Source organism: Osmia lignaria, chromosome 8 (assembly GCF_051020975.1).
Source record: "Osmia lignaria lignaria isolate PbOS001 chromosome 8, iyOsmLign1, whole genome shotgun sequence".
Lineage (NCBI taxonomy): Eukaryota > Metazoa > Arthropoda > Insecta > Hymenoptera > Megachilidae > Osmia > Osmia lignaria.
In genome coordinates this window covers 9,373,799-9,400,845 of record NC_135039.1, presented here as the reverse complement: position 1 = coordinate 9,400,845, position 27,047 = coordinate 9,373,799, and the positions used below count along the sequence as shown (strand labels likewise).

General features: G+C 40.5%; 1 protein-coding gene across 4 annotated transcripts in view; it reads left to right on the top strand.

Annotated features, from left to right (window-relative positions):
* LOC143305497 (uncharacterized) overlaps nt 1-27,047 on the top strand; it is a 743,008-nt gene that overhangs the window by 212,433 nt on the left and 503,528 nt on the right. Inside the window, exon 3 of one of the 4 annotated variants that reach the window (XM_076689417.1) lies at nt 21,237-21,541. The exons of the other annotated variants lie outside the window; for them this stretch is intronic. Within the exon in view, the coding sequence (XP_076545532.1) occupies nt 21,237-21,257 (21 nt within the window). The 3' untranslated portion in view covers nt 21,258-21,541. Of the gene's footprint in view, nt 1-21,236; nt 21,542-27,047 lie in introns of those variants that run through there. 4 annotated transcript variants of the gene reach the window in all.

Genomic DNA, 27,047 nt, shown 5'->3' with positions numbered 1-27,047 from the left:
GCTTTCCAGCAATCCGAATAAATCATTGATCCTGGAGCGATATGTTTTTTTGTTATTGGGATCAGTGTTTACCGATTTCTTTTGTTGTCCGGACATACTTCTAAACGCAATTCTTTAGTTGTGACATCCAAAGCGCCAAAGATCCATCGCCCTTCCACAACGCGGCCTCTTTCATATTTCCGACGGCCAAATTTCATCTCGTCTATCTCAACAATTTTCCCAGGCCCGCCAATTGGGCCATTGTTGCTGACAATCCTGTTAATTGTTAACATGCAGACTTCCTTGCAGTACGAATAGAGGTCCGCGACCGTTTCACGTGAAATGTTTTGTCGGTCTGAACTTTTGATTTTGTTTATTGCGTCTTCGTATTTCATTCCACATGCAAAATAAAAACTCAATCTTAAAATACCTTCCATACTTATATTATGGAATTCAAACCATGTTTCGACGGCCGCGGTCCGTTGTACGGAGTGCTTATGGCACCTCCACCGTTTCCCTATACAGTAAAAGCTAGATATATGCAACAAAAGTTTGGCTGGATATATGCAACATCGCTATCCCCTCCACTTGGGGGGATCCCCCTCAGCCGAGCCGAGCCGCCCGGCGAGGAAACCGTGTAATATGATCCGACCGTAATATCGGTGTGACTAATACTAACTGAACGATAAAACTTTTTTATTTTTAACTTTTTCTTAATGAAACTTTTACTAACGCATTTGTGAGATTTTTCTGATTAAAATGGTACCAAACACGATATGATTTGAATTATATTTATTTATTAAAATAATAATAAAAGTGCACATTATAATACGTATTGTCATATATTGGAAAAAAATAATGTTGTTAGGAACATGTTATAATAATGTTGTTAATTATGATGTTAGGAACAGCTCGTGATTTCCATGAAACCGGACAGTTTCTTCCTATTGAAAATTACAGTAATTTACAAGCTAACAGTAATAACAGAATGATAATAGAATAAATAAAGAATAATAATAAAATAAACAATATAGAATTGACATCTCGGCTACATATGTATAAGGCAGGCTGCACACCAAAGATACATCAAACACGCAACATGCAACATGCAACACGTTGCATGTTCTGTACGAACGTAGAATAGGTATCGCGGTACGTTACAAACGATTTGTACGAACGTAGTGTAACGTCCCGGAATTATTATCGCGAGTACGCTACTGCACCGACTGCGTAGGGAGAGCGGTTCCCTATAAGAAGGCGTCTCGTAAATAATTATATAATGAAGGGATCATAGGTTCGGGTGGTGCGCGGTAAAGGAGTGAAATCCAACGTTAATTCCTTTCTCAAAAATCGTAATGATGTTTATTCAAGAAAAAATGTAATGTGTTTGTTTATAATATGTGTATAAAAAGAAAAGGTAAGTAATTATTTGAGTTATATAAAAAGGTAAGTAAAAAAAAATGTAGTGAAAATAATATAAAGAATTAATGTAATCAGTGTACAAATGTTGCGCCCTGTTTTGAAATACAAAAAAAAAGGAAAATTAATTATATTAGTTACAATGAGTGCGCCCTGTATAAAAAAAAATACAAAGAAAAATAACAATCGTGTTTGACCTAAAATAAAATACAAAGAAAAGATTTAATTGATTAGTGAACGCGTCTCTAGATACGATTATAAAAATTCTAAATCTATAACTTGAATTTATAAAATAAAATTATTCAAATAAATTGTTCGATTGTCGGAAAATTGGCGTGGATCCGTTCCGACACTGTAGGAGCTAACCCGTTCGGCCGCAGTACGATTTCTGGGCAACTTAGCCGTCACTGATAGGCCGCATCCAAGGAGCTTCTGCTTTCGCTCGCTCGTTAAGCTTGGTTGCGAACACTGCAGGATGGTATCGTCGCACAAGAGCCAGTGTACTGATAGGCCGCATCCAAGGAGCTTCGGCTTTCGCTCGCTCGTTAAGCTTGGTAGCGAACCTGACACATATGAGAACCGCTGCGAACCGGTGGTCGAGCGCTCCGGGTCTGACGCGGAACCTTTGCCGCCTCGCCGACAAAAGAATCTAAGCTACTGGAAACCTATGTAGTAATCGTATCATAGATCCGTGTCGGACTACGATCAGAATCGAAGTGAAATAGCTCCTCGCGGCACGCTCGTATTTATACCCGAGATTTGCTTACGTAGCAGTTTTTTCTATACGCGTTTTCGATACCGGAAGTGTTTGGACTTTGACCGGAGTGTACGTGACCCCGCGCGTATCGCTGTCTCTGTCTATGCGTAGTGCTATCTTTCTTTATTCTGCGCTCTGTTCCTACCTCTTTCTACGTGTTATTCCTATCTCTATCTATGTGTCCTACGTCGATCTTTTATCGACGCGGTAGAATTATCGACGCGGTAATTATCGATGTACATTTTTGAGTATAAATTTTGTTAAGTATAAATATAATTAAATACAACATTCTTTTCCTATTTGTTAAATATGAATATAATTGTCAAGCTGAATCATGTTAATACAATAATAATAAAAAAACGAAGTGTTATAACTTTGATTGTATAAAAACTAAAAAAAAACTAAATTTTAATAATTAATAATGATGGCTTTTTATTTATTCTTCTTCCTGCGGGATGTTACAGTAGAATAGGTAACGCTGCACGGTACAAACGATTTGTACGGACACAGAATCGATACCAAGACTGGATATATGCAACGTTTAAATGCCCAGAATCGACACCTCGGCTGAATATATGCAACATTAAATGCCCAGAATCGACACCTCGGCTGGATATATGCAACGTTTGAAACCCGAGCCGACACCGCAACCGGTTTTCATTTCCAATCCTCCTTTGCTTTTCGCCAACTTTTAACATCAATTTTAGCAAGTACAGTAATGCTTCGAAATAAGCAAGTGGCTCGGGACCGAACAGTTGCTTATTTCGAAGCAGGTACCTATTCGGCTTGACTTTGTTCTTGAAACGGGACGATAGAAAACGCGAGAAACGAGTGAGAGATCCGAGGTAGCGGCAAATCATAAAGTGATCGGTCGAGCAGCGATGTTATTTTTTGGACAAGGATAGAATATAACATGCCCTCTCATTCTCGCACTATGCTTTATTTCGAAGCAAATATACCAGACTGAGAAAGCATTATATATATTCCATCCTTCTTCTACTAACCGATGTCACTGCTCAGTCGAGCGTGAAATTTATTACCCTAAACATCGGCTTCGCGCTTTGATGGACCTCTCACTCGTTTCTCGTACCTCTCACTTTGCGGGCGACTTCAAACAAAGAAGAGGGGATAGCGACTTGCTTATTTCGAAGCAGAGACCACTTGCTTATTTCGAAGCATTACTGTAATTATAATTGAAACTATATCGTGTTTGGTACCACTTTAATCACAAAAATCTCACCAATTCGCTAGTACAAGTTTCATTAAAAAAAAGTCAAAAATAAAAAAGTTTTTTGATTCAATTAGTATTAGTCATACCGATACGTTTCGGCTCTTTCCTTTGATCATCGGACCTCTCTCTTTCCACCACTGTCTGTCCTTTTCTACGTTCACGCTTGGCTGCTCGTTGCGTGTAACCCGAGATTCGACACCTCGACTGGATATACAGGGTGTCCCAGAACTGGGGTAGGAACGGAAGAGGGATGATTGGTGAGGTCATTCTAAACAACTTTTTCCTTTGCCAAAATGTTGGTTAAGGCTTCGTTTTCGAGTTATTATCGAAAAACACTGGCCAATCAGAGCGCGCCGTTAGCGCGAGCCGAACCACGAGAGTGTTGGGTATGTTCCGCGCGGTCGTGATCAAGTGCATCGGCACCACGTCGGTGTAATAGGATTCGTTGTTCATGAGTAATCAATAATTCGATACAATTATTCTTTTCTTTTTTTTATTCATTATCCGATGCAACTTCTACTCAACGAATCCCATCATACCAACGTAGTGCCGAGGCACTTGATCACGACCGCGCGGAACATACCCAACACTCTCGTGGTTCGGCCCGCGCTAACGGCGCGCTCTGATTGGCCAGTGTTTTTCGTTAATAACTCGAAAACGAAGCCTTAACCAACATTTTGGCAAAGGAAAAAGTTGTTTAGAATGACCTCACCAATCATCCCTCTTCCGTTCCTACCCCAGTTCTGGGACACCCTGTATACAACACCTGGGTCCCAATGTTTGTTGCATATATCCAGCTTTTACTGTACAGGTAATGTCACTATTATCGAAAGTATCTGTCAATTTCATTAAATGTTTACCATTTTTTGGGCATTTACGCCTGGATGGCAACAATCCAACACTTTGACACCACGAAATACACACATTTCGTAAAACGTAGGAACAAAAGCCAGGTCAAGTGTATTTTTACTTTGTTAGTTTCTACGAACATCCCCTCTCTAATGAAAATAGGACCCACGTCGCAACCGCTAAAGCTAGTAGTCCCATTTCAAGTCAGGCCGTCAAGAAAACCAGAAGAAAAATGTTAAGGACCGGTGCGGAATACTACAACATGATGTACGTTTACGCGCAGTGTAATAGTAACGCGTACGCTGTCGTGCGAAAATATCGCGAAGTTCATGGTGAAGCAAACGTACCAAGTGCGCATAGTTTTCGACAAATGGCATCGCGATTGTATAATACTACGGTCCACAAGGTACAAGTAGGTGCGGGTGCAACACATGAATCCGCAAGATTATATCCAGCGGATTCAGTATTCCAGGTGGTTGTTGGGCGAAATCGCCCGGAATCCATCGTTCTGCAAGTACGTCTTGTGGACTGATGAAGCCCTCTTCACCAGGGAGGGGTGCTTCAATGCCCACAATTCGCACGTGTGGGACGATGCGAATCCGTTGGCGATTCGAACACGAGCAGGACAAGTGTGCTGGTCGGTCAATGTATGGGCCGGAATTTGCGGCGATTTTATCGTTGGGCGGTACCTTCTACCTGATAGATTGGATGGCCCATCATACAGAGTGTTCTTAGTACATGTCCTTCCGAATCTTGCGGAGGTAATTCCTCCCGAAATTCGGAGGGGCATGTTCTACCAACACGATGGTGCACCTGCACATTTTGCCACAAATATCCGGGCATATTTAGATGAAGCCTTTCAGGACAGGTGGATTGGCAGCGGCGGTCCTGTTGCGTGGTCCCCACGATCGCCGGATATGAATTCGCTGGATTTTTTTTTCTGGGGATGTTTAAAAGTACGTATGCTAATACAATTTTTAACTTACTTTAAAAATATTTCTTGACATGTACGTACACTTACTCACTATTTCATATTTTTATTAACTATTTCAGAGCCACGTCTACAAAGTTGCCATTTCCTCGCCTGACGAACTAGTGGCCCGAATACATGGCGCGGTGGCTTTAATCACACCAGAAATGCTGCAACGCGTGCAACAAAACATAAAAAAACGTATGACTGCATGTGTGGCGGCAGAAGGGGGATACATCGAACCCCATTTATCGTAATAACAATTTGAGACAATCGGCCCCTCTCGGGGCCACCCATTATTTAAACGTAGGAAGAACTACGGAAAATATCTGAAACAAGTAAATAACAATGTGAAAAAGTGATAGTGAAAAATTCTGTGAAAAGTAATAGCGACCGTTCAGTGAGTTCAATGATCCCGCTTGGAAATCAGCTGTTCATTTTGGCAAAGGAAAAAGTTGTTTAGAATCACATTGTCAATCATCCCTCAAACGTTGATCACGTAGTCATTGGACACCCTGTATACCACCTGCTTCAATGGTGGAACACAATTTACTCTGTTCAGGTCAGAATATTTGTTGCAGAAATATACTAACTTCTGACACTCCTTGTGTTCACCGAAAATATGACTCTGTACATTTTTCATATCCTCCTTCAAATTTTTTATTTGATCGACTAGTCTGATTTTTTCTTTGAACCGGTATTCTGCAGCTTTTTTTATTCCAGTACGCAGCCGCAGAGCATTGTTTTTTACGACAGCTCTTAGCTCTTTGTAGCGGCCTTTTGCTACGATGTCGTTTATTTTCCTACTGAAATTCCGTAGCAGGTGATTGGTGCATTCTATTTTTCGTATTTGCACCATATACTCTTTATATGGATCATTGTTCAATATTTTCTTGTACACGCTGCTATCGCCATCGGCAAGTAATATAGAATAAACTAGGCCGTGCATTTCTATCCTGCATTTGAATCCTTCGACGAAAGCAGCACTTTCCATACCTGTTGAACTTTCCTGACGACCCCAGTTTTTGAAACAACGATGCTCGCCCGCTGGTTCTTTCTTTTTTGCTGCTATTTGGCAAATCATACAAAATTTATTTTTCACGCTGATATACAGCACCTTTTTCGTATGGTATCCCACGATGGCTCCTACGCCAGAAAGAGAATTGTAGTCTCCTCCGCGGTACGATCTTTTCATCCAGCTGCCATCTGCGACAACTGGAATCCACGGTATATTATATCCTGCGAGCACATCGTCTTCTGCAATAGCCAATTCTCTTTCCTCTTTTCCAGCTTCTGCCATTTCGTATTGTGCGGCTACTTCGAAGCCATTGATTATGTCATCCTGACATTTCTCGTACATTCTTTTTGTCATACAAGACATGTTCACGCCAGAGGGTAATTCCTCCAGTTGATTATATTCACCGCCTGTAACCATTGTTGCAGAAACAGCGGCATGGTTGAAAGCCATAGTGCCATCATTCTTTCGAAGACATGGAATGTGTCCTACGTAATTGCACATTTGGCACTGTACATGGTACACTTTTTCCAATTCGTATTGTTGACATCCAACTATGTCAAAATGTTCGATGGCACATCCAATAGTAGAATGTGTTGCAAGATTTTTTATTTCTTCAAAAACCCATGCAAAACCAACAAAATCTATTCCTTTTGAAATTTGCGTTTCCGACTGTTGTGGTTCCGCTTTTTCTACCACCCAGTCGCTGTTGTAACTTGCAACATCTTCATTCGTTTCTTCGTTTATATCTTCTACGGAAAGTATTTCATCGCTCACTATCAGCTCATTACCTTCCGACACTGATTTAATTGCTTCTTCGCCTTCATTGTTGTTACTTATTTGATTTTCTTCGGCATCGAAATCTACGTCTTCTATAATTTCTTCGATAATTTAAATCTCTTCACCTACGTTTTCTTCATATACTTCATATATCATTGTGGGGTTAATAAATCTTCTTGGATAAACGTGGGGGGGGGGGGGGGGGGGGGGGCACTCGTGGCATCACGTTACAGTACATACATCATTCATATACAGAGTGTGCGGAGAATTGTGGTACAAACAAGAATGGAGTGATTTTTCATACAGAGATGAGTCGAGAATGTAAAGTGATATAGTAAAGTGACAATTTGTGATACAGGGTTGTGATCTTCAGAGAATCAGCTGCGAAGCTCTGGCAGGAGCGTGAACATCCGAAAGGTGCTGAGAGTTGATTGAATGGGTTTTCTCATACTCGGATGGTGTATTTCTATGGCCTGTTACAAGAAGTGCAAATGTCATATTATTGCAAAAATGACGAAATAACCGGTATTCAGTCTGTAAACAATTAGTTGAGTGTAAATTGTTGTTAGGTATCTTTAAGTGCTAATGTTTCAACTTTATAAAAACTGTCATTAATATTTCTTGCACCAAGTCACAGATTTGTATTTTTAAACAATGTCACCACTTGGTATAGATAGAATTACTACGTCAAGCTTTAATGATGCATTTACTTATCGTCAATTAAGGGATCATTCTACTTCGACATCTAAAAATTAAGCTATATAATGCAGCTTTTTTCTAAGCAAATTCATCATACAACGAAATAGACTTTTCACCATTTATTACACTGCTCTTATATAATGTAATAGCATTTTTTAAACAACCTTTTTAGTTGCTTAAAACAAAGAAAACATTTTTTTCTTCTAATAAGCCTCCTTACAGAAATTCCCTACAGTGTAAGGCTCTCACCATGGATACAGATATTTTTTTGAGGTGTAATTGCAATACCATTAAGAATGTTCTATTTGAAGCAACTAAAAAGATTAATTATATAAGAGCAATCTAATAAAAAGCAAAACAGTTCATTTTTTTGAGAATAAATGGTGAAAAGTAGCTCAATTTTTTTTATATCGAAGTAGAATGACCCTTTAAACAAATTTTATGAAAGTGTTTTCCGATTTGTACCAAATTAAGTACTGTCCAACGGATTGCACACAAAGGATCATTAAACCGTGATCAAAAAGTTGCCGATATTTGATCCCTTGTAACTATATGATAAAAATTCATATAGCATGTGGTGCTTCTATTTTTTCAATTTAATCAATTTGTCAATTTATGTAACATCTGAGAAATTAAACATACTGTTTGTTTCCCAAATTGTTAAAAATTGGAACAGTGCTATGGACATTAAGAAATTTTAAGAATCAATTCATCATAAATTTGAAGATTGTAGTGACACCTTTAAAATGATTCCTGAAAACTGCTTCGATCGAAACATGTGCCGTCGACATCAGATTAACCCCAAGGTACATTACAAGCTGGTTGCACTGTTTGTCACACTTTCTTTAGTCGCATAGTATGTCGACTATTCACCACCACCCAGGGGTAAATCCCGATGTTAATCGGACCAAGCATGTATGGAATCTGTTAGATCCAACATTGAGGAGTCTCTAAAGAACTCCTATGACACTGCAGTGATTGAAAATTGCAAGAATCAATGAGACAATGCATCAACATGCATTAACGATGCCGAGAAGTAATAAGGCATCGTGGTGGTACTACACATGTGGAGACACACAAAGATACAAGGCGGTTTTGTAAGTTTTTGCTGGTGTACCTGGGGTTGTTGTAACACTGCTGACGCGCTTTTCATTCAAACTTAGATAAAAGATCGTGGCGCAGCTTTTCAGGGGTCATTTTAAACGAGACAATGCAATCTTTTAATTTATAGTGCACTCGGTGTAGAAACAAATTTTTTAATGTCCATAGTGACATTTCAATTTGTAAAAATTTGGAAAAGAAATAATATGTTTAATTTCTTAAGTTAACGTTTGTCGAGCTGGATAAACCGGAGGGCCCACCGGTGAAAGAGTAGTTTTCGTGTAAGAGAAAATACAGCCGAGTGGCCTGGCAACCCAGTAAGACCCGGTGTTTACAGAGCAACTCTTGGACCCCCTCTCATTTTAAGATGAGTCCAGATAGAATTATGTACCACTTTTTATTATAAAGTTACAAAAAGTCAGATGGAACATTTTTTTATCACATCCTTTAATTTTGTTTGAATAGTGTAGTGGACGTAATAAAAATAATAAGAGCCAAATCACGGCATTTCTGCAAGTCATGACATTGTTCACAAATACGATTGGATTAGCTACATACGTTGCCCTTCAGGTGCACACGTGCTTGATGTTGCTTCTTAGTCGATTCAATGGGAGAGCAGTCTTAAATTTATAATTGAGAATTGACTGAATCAATAATTAAAGACTGACATTCTAAATATATTTCTGATTTAATTCTGCATGGAGAACCACCCCTTTCCCATTTTTATCGCGATTTTCGGTACATATTACACACTCATTCAACATAATTTTACAAAATTTCACAACGTGGTCCAAAAGGCTTCGATTCTTTCAACTAGATAAACGTGTTTATTCACTGTCACGTTGCTATTGCACTGGACACAAATGAAAAACATGTAATATTTCGCACTACTTCGTAACGTTTTCACGACGTTATTGGTCTTCTTTCCCAACTTCAAATGAGACTCTTAGCTTGAGCGTTTGGACTGCCCCTCCAAATATCCCGACAGGACATTAGAAAACGATCGATTTTACTACTACCGCCCCAATTCCTTCATTGATCCCATAGTCCCTGACCTTGACGGATGGAAATTAGTCCTTCCTCCTTCTCTCCGCCAACGAGCCCTTTCCAACAACTACAATTCACCCCAATCCGGACAGCTTGGCATCGACAAGACTTACCACTGTCTGGCTCAGGATTTCCGTGAGCGCAAAAGTATGTGGTGTGGTAGTGTGGTAATCGAGCGATGTGATTAACGGTAACGTAACGCGGGTGTGTCACCGTAAAGCCAGAAAATTTACCCTAACATTTTCTATCACTATTGGGGCTGAAAATGTTGTGAGTTCGGAGATACGCTAATCCCATACGGGCCCTTTCATCAGATCGTTCACAATAGTATGATAGACGTTGCTATCACCATCGGCAACAACCGTTCTATATATCAAGCCATGCATTTCAATGCTGCATTTGACACCTTCAGCAATAGCATCACTTTCCATGCTACTAGAACTAGCATAACGATTATAGTTTTTATAACATATGATGTTTTGGGGATGTAGCTTTTTGTTCCGCTATATCACATAGGTCAATACCTATGCTGTACTTATTGCGTATGCCGATAAACAGAACTTTTCCTGTGCTGAAACCTACAATGGTACTGACAGCGGAAAGTGAATTATAATTCGTTCCATACGATCTGTTCATCCAGCTACCATCCACTATGACAGTTATGTATGGGATACCATTAACGACTTTATTGTTTTCAAAAGCTAATCGTCTTTCTTTTTCACCTGCTGCCTGCATGGTATGCATTGCGCTTTTCATAAACTCATCTACAAGTTTTTCACGGTACCTGCGATACGTCGTTTCAGCCATGCAGGGCATGTTCAGGGCAGCGCATAATTCTTCTAATTGTGCATAGCCGATTCCGACTGTAACAGTCGCGGTCGTTATTTACATTCATTGTATTTGAATGCGTAGGTTCCGACCAAACAGTAGCTTCGTAATTGCACATTTGGCACTTGAAGCAAAACTGTGTGAGACACCCACGCTGGCGACTACCAACCATTTTCCAATCGCGAAAATGACATTCAATACCTCGCGGATGATTGTCGGACGTTCTATGTTGTAACGTTATTTATTTTTCTACTTGTGCGAAGGAGAATGTGACGCGAGTAATTTGAACGTACGATTTCCCCGACCATTCTCAAGGAGTGGTTCGCGTTCGCTGTGCGCGTTCGCGACGGCAGAAGGAACGGTGAAGTCAGTAATGAGACGTAATTTTGCGGTGTAACAAAATAATAATTTATTCAAAAAAAGTAGTGACTAGAGTGTGGCAAAAGAGCCTATCACAGAATGGTGGAAACACCGCAAATCTTATAGCAACTTATGCGTTGAATAATCAACGGAACGCAATTCTCATCTACGAGATGTTCAATAGACGCGCTTATCACAAGATATAATATACGAAGGGTTTGACTTGATTGTTCGTCAATGATTTGTACAAAGCACGCAGATCGGATTTGTGCGCGAATCGGAAATGTAATACAAGAATAGGAACGCAAAAGAAAATATTTCAACCAGTCGAGCGACTTTAACGCGAACCAAAAAAACTCAGTCTTCTTTTATACGGAAAAATGATTGGTTGAATAACGCACTTTAATCTCGCGGAATAATTAGTATTGAATATAATATAGTATAAGAAAATATAAGAAAATATCACGAAAATAGGTCAGAACGCAAAATCGTGACTCTACTCAGAATGCGAAAAGTAATATAGACACGACGGTTACAAAATTCCGGCGGTCGTCTACGATTCAAACGCCTTTCACCAAGGACGAGTTATTGTTCGCTCGATTTGTTTCGGAAACATACATCAAAATCACGACACACGAAGGTCGCGTGATCGTGGAGCGCGTAGACAAAAAGGAACGTTCGAATTTATTAACCGTGCTGCGAAATATTAACTTGACGCGCCTCTTAAATCGCAGAATGGCGAGCCAGTGGATTCCGAGGATACTTCTGGTCCAGCGAGGTTTTCACCTGCGAACCTCAGATCGACAGAGGCACTAACTTCACGATTTCACTCACAATCAAAGGATGAGAAAATCGCGCACTAAGTCCCGACCCTCGACTTCTTTGCAGATTGAAATACGCGAATTTAAGAGTATCCGATAACCGTGGATTTGCCGGAATCCGTCAACGTTTTTCCTGTCGTACAAGGCGTACTCAAGGAAGAAATTAAGACTGCCAAGAGCGAGATCACGGCCCTCCAAATTGCAATGTAAAATTGCCAGAGCACAAGCAAAACGAGGATGACTCGACTAGGTTTCCCTAGGAATCAACGACGTCTCGGATATGCCTGTGTAGAGCGATTTTTCGAGGGTGCTGAGTCCCAAGATAGAAGGCCACTACTAAATGAAAGGGAGATATCCAAGCTCGGGCTCTAGTCACGACTTGCTGGATCGCAATCTTAAGACGGTTGTCTCTAGGAAGAGAGCCGTATGCGAAAGCGTCCGTTCTGCTTGTCGTTTGGGACCAGAGTGTCGATCGATGGATCGACACTGAGCTCCTTCGATCTGGCGTTTGAAGGAGGGGATACGCGCACGCGCTCCACTGTGATAAAAAGGAAGGGATAGCACGTACCATCGCTATAGTTCCGATCTCCCAAGAAAAATCTATACTACTTGTACTATACTATGTAACTGTACGAATGTACGGTTACATATACCCCCCTCTCGGATCAAGAGCGTTGGTAGGTACTAATGAAAGCGATACTCACTCACTCAATCATACAAAAAAAAAACTAAAAATGAAAATGTGATTATAACAAAAAAAAATGTAAATTTGTCTTGTGACATAAACAAAAAATGAATGTTTTCTTTGGCATTGCCTATATATAAAAAAAAATAAATATTATGAATTTGTTGATTTCGATGCACCCATCCATTCACACTCTTATGTCTACTTATGTTAAACGCATAGATTATAAATTCATAAAATAGCAAAACAAAAGAAAGATGTATAAATGGTATTAGATAAAACGAAAAATAAACAGTCTTGATCTCAAACAAAAAAGGAAACTAAACAAAAAAAAATGTGCCACTTCGCGCCGTTAACTGTTTGTTCGGCGACGCATAAAAAAAACGGAGTCACAGAAATCATTCGAAAAAAAAAAACTTTCTTCATTTGATTCACAAAACTTCACTACGAACTTGCTACTCCTCTTCCATGGCGTCCAGCATCGCCTCCGTCAATTGGAGTAGCCCCAGGGGATCGCGGGGATTTAATGCTGGTATTTGGACCTGTTTTTCCGGGCTGGTGTGATCCAAGCTGCTGTCTCCTGGTGCTGACATGATTGGGATGATCCAATCGTTGAGAATGCCCTCCATCTCAGTCTCCGTTAAGGGGATGGAGTGTGTCGACCCGTCAGTCGTGGGGTCTGGTACCTCCAATGTCTCGGCCGTGGGGGGTGCTTCCGTTACGGCCTTGGCAGGGACGGCTGGCTCCGTCGTTGTCTCATCCATGGTGGCAGCTAGGTGAAGTTGCAGCTCCTCATTGTCGGTGAACGGCTCCTGGCTGGGGGGATCATATGAGGTTGATGCATCCCTCACGTTCTTTTGTGACTTAGTGCGACGCCTGCACCGGATTAGCCGCTGCTTCGCAGCCGTTCGTTGAATCCCCTTTTGTGGGGTCTGGGTTCTCCCATCCACCCTTTTTGCTGTCGCCGTGCTGCGCTCGTTTTCAGTTTTAATCCAGGGCCGCGGTTGAATCGTGCCGAGCTGTGGCTCTTTGGGCCTGTGATACACTAGTTCACAGCCGGTTTGCGTGGCCTTGCTGTGCATAAGCCACGCGGCATAGGCCTGCGTGCCTCGCGAAGTGCTGCTCACTCGAGTTGTTGCTTCCATGATTGCTGGATTGAGACTGATCGATTCTGCTGACGCGTGATTGCCTCGAGTGGGGCCTCTCCCCACTCCGGGATCTTCGATTCTTGATCTTCTTCATACTCATCAGGTGGGATCGATCTTCTCCCTCCCAGATCGATCTCCGATGGCTGCCGCCTCCTGGAAGAGATGCCGATATGGTCGCAAATTTGACACGTGGAATGTGCCCTTGATTTCCCCCGTTTCCGGGTGGCGCAATTCGTATGTCGCCGGTCCTTTGATCTTTGCAATTTTATAGGGTCCTTCAAAAAGATGGAAGAATTTTGCGATCTCTCGATCCGCGGCATTGGATACCGGATTTGCCTTGACGAGTACTAAGTCATTTTCCTTGAACGGATATGCGACGCGACCGCGGTTTGCGCGTTCTATTCGTTTCGCAGCTTTCTTTGTCATGTTGCCACGAGCGAGTCGCAATTTGGTATGGTGGTGAGTCCCCTGGTCATCTGGTATGGGGTAAGTGGCGAACCATTTTTCCCATGGTCGATTGGGTGGCTTCTTCTTCATCAATTCAAACGGAGTGAATCCCGTACTGTCGTGGTGCAATTCGTTGCAACACGTCTCGATCGTTTTTACCCATTTTAACCAGGTGGAATGTTTGTTTTTAATCAACGTTCGAAACATGCGCCCTATCTCGCGGTTCACCCTTTCTACGGGGTTACTTTGGGGGTCCAAGACGTTTTGTGCAGTGGGTCTTACACTTGTAGATTCGCATTGTACAACGACAGTTTCGTCATTTTAGCCAAGGACGTTTTGTGAGATGCGCCCCGCATTTATTTTTTCGCGAAGGACGTTTTCTGAGATGCGCCCCACACCTAATTTTTCGGAAAGGACGTTTTCTAAGATGTGTCTCACATCTAGTTTTTCGCGAAGGATGTTTTGTGAGATGCGCCCCACATCTTTAGGATTATTTGGGAGAAATGAAATATCTTTATTATTATATTTATCAACTAGTTGGTGGCCAGATATACCAGACGGTGGCTGACCGACCGCCTTTATATTTTTTATCAAGAATTCCTCTCTTTGGAAACTGCAGTAGGTGGAGTGGTCGATGTCGACAATTGCCATTCTTCCTGTCGCCTGCAAAGTAGAACGAATGAGGTTAGAAATATTTGTAGGACAATTCATACAAGTTACTGAAATGTATAAATTGTCAGCATTTACAGTTTTCTATAAGCTCTTTTGAGGAGAGCTTTTTCCTTCCCTGAAACCTCTGACTTGTACTTTTCTTATTTCCCATTTGTTCTTATTTTTTGCACAAATGATTGGAAATATTGATAAAAATTCAGTTCTACACTGAATGTATGTTCTCAATATGTCTTCTACGTTATCGCGAAGACGTCTTGAAAAGATCTAGATGGCAACGCGGGCCATTCGTCCCACCACGCTGCGCACGTCCTTCGCTCTCCTGGTTCTGGGGTAAGGGCCGTGGGGTTCATCACAGTCTTCTTACCAAAAGGCAATGATTTCTCAACTCGGTGGCCAGATCCTTCAGGAATCATGTTCTCGTTCTCTGGCAATACGGCGTCAGGCCGCACTTGCCCTCTCTAAACACATTTCATTCAAACAAACAATCGTTCGATACCTGATAGCTGAGGAACCCAACGTGGTCAACAGCCATCCTCGGTCACCAGGAGTGTTTAGTCTCACTCACCTTCTTTTATGACCTCGTGCGGCCCAAGTTCCCATCATAAATCCATCGAAAGCGAAATAGCATCGGGCTATCTGCCTTCGACTTCATTAAGACATGCTGACGCTAACATACTAATGACTGAAATACGTTAAATATGTTAAATTAAATATATGTTAAAGCTAAAAAATTGTTAGCTTTATTCCTTCAGAAATATTTTAAAAGCAAACTCAGCTCGGTGATGTTTTTCATTTTCCGTATGTGTGACCCACTTACATTCGAGTTGTACTCGGCGTATATCTTTTTAATTCTCTCGTAACATTTGGTACAGCAAGCTGCTTTGATTTTTTTGGCAGTTCTTTGGTTCAACTTCGCAGTTTCGTCATCCCTTGCCGCTATCCATATAACAGCATAAATAGCAAAACAAAATAATTAATTATAATCCTTTTCGCGTGGAACTTAAACATATGTACATTTGTTACGTTGCACGTGCGACGGCGCATGATGAAGGTGCTCCCCAACGTGGCGGATGAAGGTGTTATCCACTCATTCACAGAATACTGTGCGTAGGATGATAAGCTGTCGGAAGACTTCCGGAATGGTATGCGCGTTCTCTGCCGGATTCAGTTGCAGTTCGACAAACACAAGGTCCATCATCCTGGGAGTTTCTGGAATATTTTCCTGGACCTCGTTGACAGTAGGAGCGAAATCTACATCCACCACGATAAGCTCCTGTAGCGAAGCGTGTAGGCCCTCGTTGGCTATAAGGCCGGTCAATGATCCGGCAGTTGTCAGGGAGCGACACTGGGCTATCTCGATCGTCAAGAGCAAGCGCTGGGCCACCAAACACACGGCCACAGGCGCCGACGACAGCGACGCGCAGTCCCGAAATCTAATTTCTCGGAGTGTCGGGGTCATTCGCGACAACGCCGCTCCCGCGAACTCAGTACCAGTAGCCCTGAACCCCGCGAGTCGCGGCTGCGTGGCCATCTCTCTCGTTATTGGAGGTCGGCCCTTCCATAGTCGTGGCCTCCGCGGCGCCGGCCTCTTCCCTTGGGTCCTGCCTCCCCAATCCCTGCCTCCTTGGGGGGATGCGAGTGTTGCGTGTCCGTTCGCGGAAGATAGGGATATGTGGGGAATTAAGGCGCAGGCCTGACAATCCGTAGAGCGCGGAGGCGCTCCGCTCGCAAGGCGGGGAAATGAAAATAGTAAACTTTTATTATTGTTCACGGTGCTTTAATATTTTAATTCTTTATTTAAACCGACTCGTAACTTAGAGTTTAAAATGCGTTGAATATAGCGCGTGAGAAGGATCTGTCTATTTTGACTGACAAAATCATTCTGTCGGTTCTGCGCTTGGCGGAGGAGATCTTCGCGCGTCGTCGATCGATTCCCCTTCCTTGATGGATCCTGGATCCTCCCTCAGGATCATCCCTCGTCCAATGGTGGAGGAGTCCACTCCGTCCTGTGTAGGCCACTTCTCCTGCCCGTGGTCCACCCTCAGGCGCATGGAAGTGGAGGCGCTCCGCCAAGACGCTAGAACGTTGCAGCGCACATGTGCTACGAGAAAGCGTGGGACCCAGAGAAAATAGGAAAAGACAAGACCATGTGCTTGCCAAAGGCAACTCTTGAGGAAAGGGTCTAGCCGTATAAGCATAGTGAATCGGCCCCAGTAACAATTTCGGTTGATATTGATATCACATATTGCTTTTTGCCTAAACAACAATTGTGTGCAATTTCAACCCCCTACCCCCTCTGATAAGGGAGATATGAGGGTAAAACCCAAAACCTTTACCATTTTTTTTCTCGGAAACTATTTAAGATATTTGATCACGTTAAAGTGCAAATAGTAGGTATTCATTAGTTGTATATCATATTTTTTTTCAAAATTTTTATTCGATGATTAAGGGTTGAAAATTAATAAATAAATCTTTGAAAATGATTTTTATAAACAATCCCTTGGATGACACCCACCGAAAAAATTCAGAATAATCCTTTACTATTTAGCTATTATCTGTAAAAATTTCAAGAGTGTCGGATTGGTACATCATAGTTAAAAAAAAATAAAACCAATGCAACGCCCTTTCATAAAGCAAAGCCGGCCTGAACGTTAGAGGCGCTCAACCTAACCGACCTACAGGGGAATACGTAGCGCCGACCCGCCACGTTTCTCGTACCAGAAACAGCTCTCAGAAAAGTATGAGCTCTTCTTTCTCTAAACTGTGTGTTAATTAACAGTCATTTATTTAAATAATATATTAACAATTTAAATTTTTTAATTAAGTTTTCTGGTCCTAATTTTTAACGTCCGTGTTTTCACGGTGTTTCTCGTTTTAAGTATGTGGGAGCCCTAAAAAGAGCTGATTATGTTGTACGTTACAAATGGCACCCTTATATAAATGCAACTAAGGTGTTCCTCGTTTTAAGTATGTGGGAGCCCTGAAAAGGGCTGATTATTAAGCCCTAAAAAGAGCTGATTGTGTTATGTATTGTCAGGTTGAAGTATATGATTTGAAACAGAAAACTCAAAAACTTTTTTTAAAAAAACACGCTTGTAAATAAATTTTAATCTTCGTCGCTATTTTCATCAATAACTGGAATAATGTTAGTTTTGTCAAATAAGTGAGTTAAAATTTCAGACGGTTTAACTATTCTGGATTTATAACGCGCATGGGATAAATAAATGATCGCGACGACGTGGGAGCAACAACCTACCGTTCTGTTACCATTCGGACAATCGCATGCATATTGGTTTATACCCGCGTAACTATTTACGTTTGATTTGTATTCTATGTAACAATTGTAAGTTTTACCGTTTATATGTCGCGACCGAACTTTCATTTTTATAATGTTATTGTTTTGTTGTAAATATTGTTATTTACACATTATTGTAAACATTTACAGTTATTGTAAACATTTAACGCGTCATGTTCGTCCAATAATTCCGCAAGATAACGTTTTTGCCGCGAGATTTTAAAGTTTGGAAATTCTATCCAATTAACGACTCCTCTATATTCGGCAACAAGAGGGAACAAGACAGTGGACACTAAAATCATGGACTCAGGATCGTACGCTTTACCCTTTATGATGCGCCTATTTACACGCCAATTTAGGCTCCGTGATTGCATAAAAAAGTATCAGGGCATATAAACCGCATTGGAAAATACACCATTTGTACCATAAAACGCGCTTAACTCTTTTCTGGACACCCATATACTTAAAACGAAGGTCACCTTAATTGCAGCCATTTCCAGGTAGTACTGGTACGCTATAATATAATTAACCCTTTTCAGGGCGACCATATACTTAAAACGAGGAAAATCTTAGTTACAACTATTCACAGGTACCAGCTACAATTTAATTAAAAGTAATACGTACGTGAAAAGGTAATGACGGAAATAGTTATAGAAGTCTATGTTCTTTACAGCGTTGAATAGAATGATATTGCATTTATAACTGTGATACCTTCTTTGACTATTAAAAGGACAACTAATGGCATCTAACACAGTGCCATTGTTCAAGACATGATATAAATCTGTGATTTAGGGCTCCCACATACTTAAAACGAGAAACACCGTGAAAACACGGACGTTAAAAATTAGGACCAGAAAACTTAATTAAAAAATTTAAATTGTTAATATATTATTTAAATAAATGACTGTTAATTAACACACAGTTTAGGGAAAGAAGAGCTCATACTTTTCTGAGAGCTGTTTCTGGTACGAGAAACGTGGCGGGTCGGCGCTACGTATTCCCCTGTAGGTCAGTTAGGTTGAGCGCCTCTAACGTTCAGGCCGGCTTTGCCTTATGAAAGGGCGTTGCATTGGTTTTATTTTTTTTTAACTATGATGTACCAATCCGACACTTTTGAAATTTTTACAGATAATAGTTAAATAGTAAAGGATTATTCTTAATTTTTTCGGTGGGTGTCATCCAAGGGATTGTTTATAAAAATCATTTTCAAAGATTTATTTATTAATTTTCAACCCTTAATCATCGAATAAAAATTTTGAAAAAAAAATATGATATACAGCTAATGAATACCTACTATTTGCACTTTAATGTGATCAAATATCTTAAATAGTTTCTGAGAAAAAAAATGGTAAATGTTTTGGGTTTTACCCTCATATCTCCCTTATCAGAGGGGGTACGGGGTTGAAATTGCACACAATTGTTGTTTAGGCAAAAAGCATTATGTGATATAAATATCAACCGAAATTGTTACTGGGGCCGATTCACTATGCTTATACGGCTAGACCCTTTACGACCCTCTTAGAGTGTATGAAAAGACAGGATATCGAAAAAGACTTCGTGACTTGGTCGAAAACGACGAATTGGCTATGGTCTATCATAAATTAGTCTTCTAGGAATTTTCGAAGTGAAACTATTCCATTCTCTGGACTTCCGGCCTTCTCTCAGCTCGATCTCCCACGTCGAGGGGCTTAAAATTTAATCTTTGTCTATTTATATAAGTGTACGCACAGATGATGTTTGAATTTCGCTCTTAATTTATGACCTTCGATACAAAAGGTCCTCGACTGATATTCATGACATATCGATACTACAGACTACCGATAAATATTCCCATGGCAGTGTCGCCATAACACTCTAAACATATTCACGTGATAACGTTTCACGTTACACCGTTCCCCTTATACAAAAAGGTGATTACAAAAAACAGCTTTTTCATTCATAACATTTCTCTCTAATAACGTGAAAGTAAGTCTGTATTTAATAGTTCATTCAATGTCACTCGTCGTACAACTTCAATAGCCCATTCAATAGTTCGTAATTTCGCACACATCATAGTCCGTACATGTAAACATGCAACAAATAGTAATTCCTCCATATATTATCAATTGTCTCTGGATTATTCATAAGCCATAATATTAGTAGAATATAAGCACAAGCTTACAAGGCATCAACGATACGCATAAATCTAATTTAGTCTTCGGTAGGATCGTCCAGCCGTATACACGGCAATTTTAGTTTATTGGTATGTACTATTTTACATTTATTCTGTTTTAATTCCAATTCCACTGTTAAGTCACCAAACATTCGACTTATTTTATAGAGACCCAGCCAGTCGCAATCAAATTTGGAAATTCTAGGCTCTTTGAGTAAGTATACCATGTCGCCTACATTAAATTTACATGGGTTTAATCTTTGATCGTAGTAACCCTTACTTCTCTGTTTCGCTTTTTCCACATTTCGTTAAAATGCTGTGCAAAGGTTCGAGGCGTTTGCCCCTTGGCAAATTCAGAAGGTATGTTGGCTTTAACACCAAAAACCAATTTGTGAGTTAAAAAAAAAATGCAGAAACGTATCCCATCGTCCCAATCCGTCTTTGTGCAATAGTGTTTGAGATAATTAATAAAACTACGGTGTGCCCTTTCAAGAGAACCCTACGACTGAGGATGAAAGGCCGTGGATGTTATTCGCTGTATTTTGAAAATCCTACAGAAATTCTTCATTACCTGGCTAATGAAGTTCCTCCCTTGATCAGTATGGATAACCCGTGGACATCCAAATCTACTGATAAACTGTTCGGCAAGAGCATGAGCAACGGTTACTGTGTCTATGGTTCTTAATGGAATCGCATCAGAATATTTAATCAAATTATCTTTCAGAGTGAGTAAATACTGATTTCCTTTATTAGTTACGGGTAGAGGTCCAACTATATCCATTTGTATTTTCTCAAAAGCTTGACGAGGTGTATCAGTGATTTGCATTGGTTGTGTGATTGCTGCAGTATAATTTTTATTTTTCTGACAAATAGGACAAGTGCGAACGAATTCTGTAATCTCCTTTACCATACCCGGCCAATAAAACCGTTCGCGAATAAGTTGGTGCAATTTAAAAACACTCCTATGACCTCCAATTGCAGATTCATGATGCTCCTGAATGATTTGAAGACGACTAGATTCCGGTGGAACTACAATTTTACCAACACACAAGGTAACAATATATTTCAGAAATGTTGAATCTATCCGGATGTATTCTAAACGTTGAAGCCTCCTAGGACTTAAAGCCATGCGAGACATTGAAATGCTGTTTTAACGGGAGCATGCATAATTGCTGCAAACATTTTTATCACAAGTCCTAGCCACGCCACGGAGGCTTCGAAGTTCCTTCACCATTCGCTTTCCTCTCTTTTGTTACACAGTTTCAGACTACGATCAGGGGTACCGAAACGCTGCATTGATTGTTAACAACCATTTTTATCTTAGAGCGGAGCGTTCCTTTACTCGTTAGATTTGTCTCGTCACGTGTGTATTCGCTTTTTCGACGCTTTTTAACCATTTAACTTGTTTAGCAAAGCTAAACGCACAGATAGACAAAAGAAAGGAACAGCATCGCGCGTCAAACAGCGACGACCCATCTGAAACGATCTTTTATTTATACACCGTTTGTAAACAGAGAGATATATAAAGCGCGGGGAATCATTCGAAACCCTGGGGCTATTCGAGCTTGCATTTCAGCAAATTATCATCTCAAACATTTCACTCGTTTGCTTTTTCTAAATTTATAGGAGAGCTTCTTTATGACTTTAACGATGATTCAACGTGACTAAGATCCAATTCGTCATGGGGTTCATTTTTATAAAATGAAAGAAGAATAGAATGCTTTTCATGAGAGAAAACCATGGCGTCACCAACTTCAATCTGATACTGTTGCATCAGCTCTACTGTAAATCCAATCCGACTTAGCAAGTCCACAGTAGTCTGAGAAATATCACTGCAGTTCAAAGGCGTAAAATGAACAAAATTATCGCGTCTCATAAAAAGATTATCCTCTACATGATGTATAACAGGCAAAAAGGAAAGATCTACCGTAGGTCTATTTATTTCATCATCCAAATTATTAACCAATACTGTACTTCTACTATTTTCACTGCTCTCGACATTATTAAGATTTATAATCTTACACGCTGCCTGGTCTCTCTGCCAAGGCATTCCACAACATCAACCCTAGAACCATGCAAGCATGTACCCATGCGCGCTGGGCATTGTACAGGTAGAGCGCGCAAATGCACGTTAGTCTGCCCGACATAGCACGAATCATGGCACGCTGGGCAAATTAATGGCCTGTTCGGTTGGAAACATTTCACCGAGCCGCACCCGCATGTACGTCTGGGGTGGATTTCACGGTGGGTCCAGCACATCCACTAGCTGCGACTTCATTCTCACACTCACCCGAAACTAATGTTCGAGGCGAGGACAAAACCACACAGTCACGGGGATCACACCTCCGCGCTGGCACAAGCTGCACCGGAACCACACAGGCACCCGCGTAGGATGATCCCTTCAGAGATTTAAATAAACTTCCTGATGACACTGCTTCCGAATACAAAGTTCCTTGCACTTTGTTGGTGACCTCGTTTTATTTAGCCGCTGCCTTCCCGCGCGCCAGGAATGCAGAGGCCACTAACGACTCATTATAAGCAAACTGTATTTCATCCATTCTGGCCGTTTCAGAACCTGCAACTGGTGTCCCACCTGAGCAGGCAAGCACCCTTTCCAAACACCGTGAACCGGGATTGGAATCCACGCTAGACCGTACGGTAAATGGTAGAGGATCAGAATTTATGCAGGTGTCTACGGGGTTCCGTGAAAGTGCGTCGGCATTGGCGTTAACCTTTCCAGGTTTCTACACTACAGTATAATCATACTCATTCAATCTAATACGCCACCTCATAATTTTAGATATTGGATCCTTGACACTGTGTAGCCAAACTAAAGGTCTATGGTCAGTAAGCAACGTAAATTGCCGGTCATAAAGGTAAGGTCAAAAAATGTTCTACACCAAACAAGACTACTAACAACTCCTTCTCGAATTCAAAGGATTTCCTTGATTTTTAGAAATTGAAGGAAACTGGTGATCGCGATTTTCTCCAAATACGGTTAACATCTCTCCTCCTACATGATAAATTGGTTTGGCCTAATTTCCCACATTTCCGACACCTAAGCGCGTTGCGAATTGGCCTCCCGTGTTGACGATCCGGTCGCGCAGGGCATTCTTGAGAAAAATGACCTGTTTTCCCACAACTAAAACACGTTTTCTTACGTACTTCTGCTGTCAATACCTTAGGATTAATATCAGAAGTATTCGCATTCCTAGATGTCCGTGGAGAGTTTACATATTTTTCAATTCTAGACGCTAATTTTATAACTTCCCTTAATTCTTTAATATCACCCTTAGAAAGGATACTCGCGATAGCATCGTTCTGTAATCCCCTTAAAAATCCGGTCACCGCGCTCGTCATAAACAATTTTGTAATTCCCCCAAATTCCTTCGAATCTAAATCTTCTTTTGTTGCCTGTACCCCGCGATCTAGAATATCATTTACTCGAAATCCGTACTCTTCTATTGTTTCGCTTTCACGACGATATACAGCCTTTAATTCATTTTGGGTATAGTTTAAAGTAAAACTTTGAGCAAATGTGGATTTGATTAGAAATATTAATTCTTCGACGGTTTTTGGAAACTCAAGCGGTGTTGTGACCATGTCCTTAATTGCGTTGTTAGAAAGAGGTTGCAATGAGCCTAGACTATAATTATTTGACGGATGCACATTCGCATCCGAAGAAGAACCTAACATGTTAGAAAGTAGTGCTCTGGACGGAATCATAAGTGTTGGCGAAATTCCCCAAATTATCTCAGCCCACGAAGTTGGCAACGAAAGTATTTCGTCGGTGCGTCGTTACCGATAGCGGCAGCACCTCTCGGGCCCGCTTTGTCCACGCGCTTGCCGGCACGATCGACGTCATCATCGATCGTGTCCTTCTTGATCGAACGCTCAGAGTACATGCACGTGTTTAGCCTGCCCACGCTCATGCTTAGATCAAATCTCAGTTTACGCTTATTAATATAATAATTGGTGACCGCGCGGTGACCACTCAAGCATTAGTGTATTCGTTTCGTCCGCTCAGTGTACTACGCGTATTGTGTGATTTGTATATGTGCGCTTTGTTACTGTCTTATGTACATATTTGACGTGCAATAAACAAACTGTGTTTCTTGCAAAGTGTGCCTCGTTTTCTCAGTCCGCTCAGCCCACGTGAACACGCAAACAATAAGTGTATTATTAGCCGTACTACTAGATGAAATTGATACGCCGCCCCTCCCGCCCCTCCCGCCCTGCGGCCATCCATCGCGGTAGGTGCGGTGCCTCACGCCAGCAGCCGTTCCTCTCTCTGCAACGTAAAATTGTACATGTTAATATATCTCACTCATTTTATAATGAATTTTGTTTATTACTTAAGACGCATATGTGTTAATTATTTTCTGGATTACATGTGTGCAACTCACTTCGCGGCGGCTTCACATCCGCCTCTATTTGCAACGTTCCTTGTTCCGCCCGCTGCGGCTGTTGATGCTGGTGCTGCGGCGTTTGCTGCTGCAGCGATTGCTGCTGCTGCTGCTGCTGCTGCGCGTGTTGTTGCTGCAGCAGCTCAATCTGTTGGTCGCGCTATTGCTGCTGCGATTGCATGCGCTGCAGCTATCGCTGCAGCTGCAGCAATACATTCATTATTTGGTGTTCTGAAAGAAAAAGGAGATATGTAACATGCACGTTTTTTAATCATGCAGTATATTAATTTTTCACTGAAGTTGCAATTATACTTATGATCATTTGTTTCTTCCGCAACGTCTTCCATATTTCTGTGAGAAAAAAAAGAAGTTTCATGAATGAAAAGAAAATAATCCGTTCGTATTTGTGGATGAAGTTCCGAAAAGTAATCACCCCCTATTTCTTTAAAATGCAGTCTTGTTACGTCTTTTATACGCTGATTGCGAATATCGTAGACAATGCTATCGAACTGTGTTTACGAGCTGTGAACGGTTACATCGAAGCTTTGAATATATGATATTGAATAAATATGATAGTGAAATTTGGCGACTACTTCATTTTCATGATAAATACAGAAATTGAATTTTGTTACGTTTTTCTCAGTGAATACAACTGCTGCTCACAAACGTAAGCAGTACTGCCGGAAAATAGCAAATCCTAATATCCTGAAGTAATTGAATAAACGGATCTACGTTTATCTTGTCGCGTCGCCGCCACAAGAATTTGGAAATAATAATGTTGTTGAAAGCATTTCTTATATTTTCGCGTAAGCGGTTCCGGCCGCCTTACGATGGCCCAATAGTCGCATATTTTTCGCTATGATATTCGTAATCAGTGTATCCAGAAACGTAAGAATACTGTGTTTTAAAAAATAAAAAAATGTGGAGTGATTGGTTTTCAGAACTACAACCAACCAAACCACCAACCATTAAAAATGAAATTAATGTATATTATAAAATGAAATATTGCTTGTTTGGAACTTACGTCTGAACAGTAGCTCGTTCGGATTAAAAATAAACAAAATCTGTGTCTTATAAAGGAAGAGAGTAGGTGGGGCACAGTCTATGATCGCACACACAAACAATTTTTGCCGTTGCGTCGTATAGATGTACGAATATCGTCTAATTCCGACATTATTTGAAGTTTCCCGACTGCTTCGAACGTAAAAAAGGACGGGGAGTGAAAAAGAAGACAGAGCGAAAATAATCGACTATATGTCTGTAAAACAATACTAATGCAACGATGAAACTTTTTTATTTATAATTTTTTTGCTTTAAAACTTTTATCAATAGATTTGTGATATTTTTCTGATGAAAATAAGACCAAACAGGAAGTAAATCGGACTACTTTTGTTATTAATGAATTTAAATTGATGAAATCAATCATTACTAGACAATTAAAGTAACATTAAACCGATTTATGTTAAAAAATATTTTTACACTGTATATATAATTTCTCAGCAATACTCCTAAAGTTATGGCAAGCAACGAAAAGAGGTCGTGGTTACAAAAAGTATTTTACATGTGTAATAGTAAGATGATCTTGCGTCATGATACACGTGTAAAGTAAATAGACGGACTGTTCATTATTTTCATAAGGTATGATCAGAGTTGGATATTGTTTGAAATAATCTTGTGATAATTTGTGGTGTAAATTAACATTTACATTATTTAAAGTAAAATAAATTGTTACTGCTCTTCTGTTCCCATGAAATAAAGAAGAATACTTATAAAGATTATAATTTCTAAGTAAGTGAAGAAAATATTTTATTCATAAAATAATTTTTAACAAAAAACAAATCCGACTTCGAAATGTACTAAAAAGTGTCAAATAATTTCTATTTCATTTACAGTAAAACCTGGATAAATTCAACCAAGATTGGGACCCAGTGGTTGCGTTTACCTAAGCACGGTATCGAAGCTCGGATGACACGCGACGACCAGCTAAGCGTGAACGTAGAAAGGGACAGACAATGGTGGAAAGAGAGAGGTCCGAAATCAAAGGAAAGAGCCGAAACGTATCGGTGTGACTAATACTAATTGAATCAAAAAACTTTTTTATTTTTGACTTTTTTTGAGTGAAACTTTTACTAGCGCATTGGTGAGATTTTTGTGAGTAAAGTGGTACCAAACACGATATAGTTTCAATTATAATTACTTGCTAAAATTGATGTTATAAGTTGGCGAAAAGCAAGAGAGATCGAAATCCAAACCAGTCGCGGTGTCGGCTTTGGTTTCAAAGGTTTCATTTATCCTAGCGAGGAGTCGATTCTGGGCATTTAATGTTTCATTTATTCAAGCAAGGAGTCGATTCCGGGCATTTAATGTTTCATTTATTCAAGCAAGG